The sequence below is a fragment of the Calidris pugnax genome, unplaced genomic scaffold (genome assembly GCF_001431845.1).
Source record: "Calidris pugnax isolate Ruff unplaced genomic scaffold, ASM143184v1 scaffold742, whole genome shotgun sequence".
NCBI lineage: Eukaryota > Metazoa > Chordata > Aves > Charadriiformes > Scolopacidae > Calidris > Calidris pugnax.
In genome coordinates this window covers 28,606-34,257 of record NW_015091410.1, presented here as the reverse complement: position 1 = coordinate 34,257, position 5,652 = coordinate 28,606, and the positions used below count along the sequence as shown (strand labels likewise).

Here is a 5,652-nt window from a genome sequence, read left to right as displayed (position 1 = left end):
CCCAGTGTTTGGGGGGGACCCCAGGAGATTGGGGGGATCCACAGGGAGACACAGGAGTTTGGAGGGACCCAGAGAGTTTGGGGGGATCCATAGGGGACCCCAGGGGATTTGGGGGGGACCTAGAAATTTGGGGGGGGGACCCCAGAATTTTGGGGGGTGACTCACTGAAGGCGATGAGGAACTTTCCGTAGCCGCGGCGCTGGTAGGGGGGCAGGGTCAGGATACAGGCCACGTTGTTGCCGTCGGGGGACTCCTTCTCCTGGACATGGGGGGTGTGTGACATGAGCAATGACATCACTGATGACGTCACCAGTGACGTCACTGGGAGGGTCCCCCCCCGTTTACCTTGGAGAAGTACCCCACGATGTGGGCGCCCTGGCGGTCCACCTCCGTCAGCAGGTAGAAGACGAAGGGCTCCACGTCGAAGTAGAGGGTCTTGTGGTCCAGGAAGAGCTTGGCCAAGAGGCAGAGGTTCTGGCAGTAGATCTGGGGGTGCGTGACGTCATCATGACATCATCATGGCGTCATCACGTGATATCATGTCATCTCCACGCGTGTCCGTCCCGTCCTCACCACCCACCTTGTGGTCTTTGCCGTCCACCTCGTAGACCGAGATGTTGCTCTTGCGGTAAATCTCCCGCCCCGGCGGCTGCCGCCACTGGCACTGGCCCTGGGGAAGGTCACGCGTGTCACACGCCTGGGTCAGACGTGGCCCCGCACACGCCACGTGTCTCACGTGTGTGTCACCACCCCATGAGCCCATAGGTGTGATGAGACCTCACCTCCTGGGGCTCAGAGACTCCAGAGCTGGGGCTCTGCATGTGTCCCTACGTGTCACATGCATCACACATGTGTCACAGAGGTCCCTAAACATGCTACATGTATGTCACATGACTGTCCCCCACCTCATGGACCCATACATATGACGAGACCTCACCTCCTGGGGCTCAGAGACACCAGAGCTGGAGCTCTGTGTGTGTCCCCACGTGTCACATGTCACACACATGTCACACATGTTCCTAAATGTGTCCCCAAACATGCTACATGCATGTCATGTGTGTGTCCCCACCCCAAGGACCTGCAGGTGTGATGAGACCTCACCTCCTGGGGCTCAGAGACACCAGAGCCGGGGCTCTGCGTGTGTCCCTGTGTGTCACATGCATCACATACATGCCACACATGTCCCCAAACATGCTACATATGTGTCACACGTATGTCTCCCACCTCACAGACCCGTTTGTATGACGAGACCTCATCTCCTGGGGCTCAGAGACACCAGAGCTGGAGCTCTGCATGTGTCCCCACGTGTCACATGCATCACACACGTGCCACACAGGTCCCTAAACATGCTACATGCATGTCCCGTGTGTCCCCAGACATGCCACATGCATGTCATGTGTGTGTCCCCACCCCAAGGACCTGCAGGTGTGATGAGACCTCATCTCCTGGAGCTCAGAAACCCCCTCAGAGCTGGGGCTGTGTGTGTCCCTACATGTCACATGCATCACACGTGTCACCTCTGTGTGTGTTCCTATGTGTCACATGCATCACACACATGCCACACATGTCCCCAAACATGCTACATGCGTGTCACACGTGTGTCCCCCACCTCACAGACTTGTACGTATGACAAGACCTCATCTCCTGGGGCTCAAAGACACCAGAGCTGGGGCTCTGTGTGTGTCCCCACGTGTCACATGCATCACACATGTGCCACACAGGTCCCTAAATATGCTACATGCATGTCCCATGTGTCCCCAGACATGCCACATGCATGTCATGTGTGTGTCCCCACCCCAAGGACCTGCAGGTGTGATGAGACCTCACCTCCTGGGACTCAGAGACCCCAGAGCTGGGGCTCTGTGTGTGTCCCTACATGTCCCATGTCACACACATGTCACACATGTTCCTAAATGTGTCCCCAAACATGCTACATGCATGTCATGTGTGTGTCCCCACGTGTCACATGTCACACACATGTCACACATGTTCCTAAATGTGTCCCCAAACATGCTACATGCATGTCATGTGTGTGTCCCCACGTGTCACATGTCACACACATGTCACACATGTTCCTAAATGTGTCCCCAAACATGCTACATGCATGTCATGTGTGTGTCCCCACGTGTCACATGTCACACACATGTCACACATGTTCCTAAATGTGTCCCCAAACATGCTACATGCATGTCATGTGTGTGTCCCCACGTGTCACATGTCACACACATGTCACACATGTTCCTAAATGTGTCCCCAAACATGCTACATGCATGTCATGTGTGTGTCCCCACGTGTCACATGTCACACACATGTCACACATGTTCCTAAATGTGTCCCCAAACATGCTACATGCATGTCATGTGTGTGTCCCCACGTGTCACATGTCACACACATGTCACACATGTTCCTAAATGTGTCCCCAAACATGCTACATGCATGTCATGTGTGTGTCCCCACGTGTCACATGTCACACACATGTCACACATGTTCCTAAATGTGTCCCCAAACATGCTACATGCATGTCATGTGTGTGTCCCCACCCCAAGGACCTGCAGGTGTGATGAGACCTCACCTCCTGGGGCTCAGAGACACCAGAGCCGGGGCTCTGCGTGTGTCCCTGTGTGTCACATGCATCACATACATGCCACACATGTCCCCAAACATGCTACATATGTGTCACACGTATGTCTCCCACCTCACAGACCCGTTTGTATGACGAGACCTCATCTCCTGGGGCTCAGAGACACCAGAGCTGGAGCTCTGCATGTGTCCCCACGTGTCACATGCATCACACACGTGCCACACAGGTCCCTAAACATGCTACATGCATGTCCCGTGTGTCCCCAGACATGCCACATGCATGTCATGTGTGTGTCCCCACCCCAAGGACCTGCAGGTGTGATGAGACCTCATCTCCTGGAGCTCAGAAACCCCCTCAGAGCTGGGGCTGTGTGTGTCCCTACATGTCACATGCATCACACGTGTCACCCATGTCCCCAAACATGCTACATGCGTGTCACACGTGTGTCCCCCACCTCACAGACCCGTACATATGACGAGACCTCACCTCCAGGTGCTCAGAAACCCCCCCAGAGCTGTGGCTGCCCCCCGTTCTCCACACGCGTGTCCCCTCCCCGTCCCCAAGGCGTCCCCCCGCGGGTGACACGCGTGTCACACGCGTGTCCCAGGCGTGTCCCCGTACCAGGTGGAGGCGGTAGGTGCGCTCGAACTTCATGTACTTGAGGCAGTACTCGCAGATCCAGAGCTTGGGCTGCTTCCCGTAGTCCTCGGGGAACGGGGAGAAGTACCAGGCGTCGATCTCAAAGTGCCCGATGTGGATCTTGTCCACGTACTTCACCTTCGTGATCTGGGGGGGACACGGGACACGCAACGGGGGCGTGGGGACACCCCCAGACCATTGGGACATCCCCAAACCCTCAAGGACTCCCCAGAACCCTTGGGGACACCGCCTAGAACCTCAGGAACATCTCAGCACCCTTGGGGACACCTCTAGAACCTTGGGGACACCTCTCAAACCTTTGAGGATGCCCTGTAGACCCTCAGGAACACCCCAAAACCCTTGGGGACACCTCTAGAACTTTGGGGACACCTCTCCAGGGCCCTTGGGGACACCCCCAAACTCTCAGGGACCCCTCCAAATGACACCAGAGCTGGGGCTCTGTGTGTGTCCCTATGTGTTCCCAAGTGTCACATGCATCACACGCATGTCACATATGTCCCTAAACATGCTACATGCGTGTCACACGTGTGTCCCCACCTCACAGACCCGTACATATGACGAGACCTCACCTCCAGGTGCTCAGAAACCCCCCCAGAGCTGTGGCTGCCCCCCGTTCTCCACACGCGTGTCCCCTCCCCGTCCCCAAGGCGTCCCCCCGCGGGTGACACGCGTGTCACACGCGTGTCCCAGGCGTGTCCCCGTACCAGGTGGAGGCGGTAGGTGCGCTCGAACTTCATGTACTTGAGGCAGTACTCGCAGATCCAGAGCTTGGGCTGCTTCCCGTAGTCCTCGGGGAACGGGGAGAAGTACCAGGCGTCGATCTCAAAGTGCCCGATGTGGATCTTGTCCACGTACTTCACCTTCGTGATCTGGGGGGGACACGGGACACGCAACGGGGGCGTGGGGACACCCCCAGACCATTGGGACATCCCCAAACCCTCAAGGACTCCCCAGAACCCTTGGGGACACCGCCTAGAACCTCAGGAACATCTCAGCACCCTTGGGGACACCTCTAGAACCTTGGGGACACCTCTAGAAGCTTGGGGATCCTCTGTAGACCCTCAGGAACACCCCAAAACCCTTGAGGACACCTCTCCAGGGCCCTTGGGGACCCCCCCAGACCCTTGGGGACTCCTCTGGAGCTGTGGGGAACCCCCCTAGAACCTCAGGAACATCTCAGCACCCTTGGGGACATCTCTAGAAGCTTGGGGACCCCCTGTAGACCTTCAGGAACACCCCAAAACCCTTGAGGACACCTCTCCAAGACCCCCCAGATCCTTGGGGACACCCCCAAACCCTCGGGGGGCACCCCCAGAACCTTGGGGGCACCCCCAGAACCTCAAGGACTTCCCAGAACCCTTGGGGACACCACCTAGAACCTCAGGAACATCTCAGCACCCTAGGAGACACCTCTAGATCCTTGGGGACACCCCCTGACCTTCAAGGAACACCCTAAAACCCTTGGGGACACCTCTAGAACCATGGGGACACCTCTCCAGGGCCCTTGAGGACTCCCCCAGACCCTCAGGGACACCCCCAAACCCTCAGGGGACACGCCCAGACCCTCGGGGACTCCTCTGGAGCTGTGGGGAACCTCCCTAGAACCTCAGGAACATCTCAGCACCCTTGGAGACACCTCTAGAAGCTTGGGGACCCCCTGTAGACCCTCAGGCCCTCAGGGGACACGCCCAGACCCTCGGGGACTCCTCTGGAGCTGTGGGGAACCTCCCTAGAACCTCAGGAACATCTCAGCACCCTTGGAGACACCTCTAGAAGCTTGGGGACCCCCTGTAGACCCTCAGGCACACCCCAAAACCCTTGGGGACACCTCTCCAGGGCCCTTGGGGAACCCCCTGGATCCTTGGAGGCACCCCCAAACCCTCAAGGACACCCCCAGACCCTCAAGGACACCCCCAGACCCTCAAGGACACCCCCCAGACCCTCAAGGACACCCCAGCACCCTTGGGGACACCTCTAGAACCTTGGGGACCCCCTGTAGACCCTCAGGAACACCCCAAAACCCTTGGGGACACCTCTCCAGGGCCTTGAGGGACCCCCCCAAACCCTTGGGGACCCCCCCAGATCCTTGGGGACCCCCCTGGACACTTGGGGACCCCCCGGTGACTCACGGCCTCGTGCTCCTTCTCCAGCGCCGCCGTGGTGGGGTCCATCTCCGCGTAGGTCTGGGGGGGAGGGGGGCTCCCAGTGACCACCAGTAACCACCAGTGCGGCCCCCCAGTATCCCCCAGCACCTCCCAGTGCACCCCAATCCCCTCCCAGTGCCCCAAATCACCCCCAATCCCCTCCCAGTGCCCCAAATCACCCCCAATCTCCTCCCAGTGCCCCCTAGTCGCCCCCTATCCCCTCCCAATCCCCCCTAATCCCTTTCCAGTGCCTCCCAGTTGCCCCCA

The 5,652-nt window shown here is 58.4% G+C and overlaps 1 protein-coding gene across 1 annotated transcript in view; it reads right to left on the bottom strand.

Moving 5' to 3' along the window:
• The window catches only part of KAT8 (K(lysine) acetyltransferase 8), a 21,474-nt gene that overhangs the window by 11,280 nt on the left and 4,542 nt on the right, over positions 1 to 5,652 (bottom strand). Inside the window, exons 5-9 of the mRNA XM_014961489.1 lie at positions 5,371 to 5,424; positions 3,946 to 4,110; positions 581 to 670; positions 346 to 486; positions 166 to 259 (exon numbers count right to left, since the gene is read on the bottom strand). Of these exons, the coding sequence (XP_014816975.1) occupies positions 166 to 259; positions 346 to 486; positions 581 to 670; positions 3,946 to 4,110; positions 5,371 to 5,424 (544 nt within the window). The remainder of the gene's footprint in view (positions 1 to 165; positions 260 to 345; positions 487 to 580; positions 671 to 3,945; positions 4,111 to 5,370; positions 5,425 to 5,652) is intronic.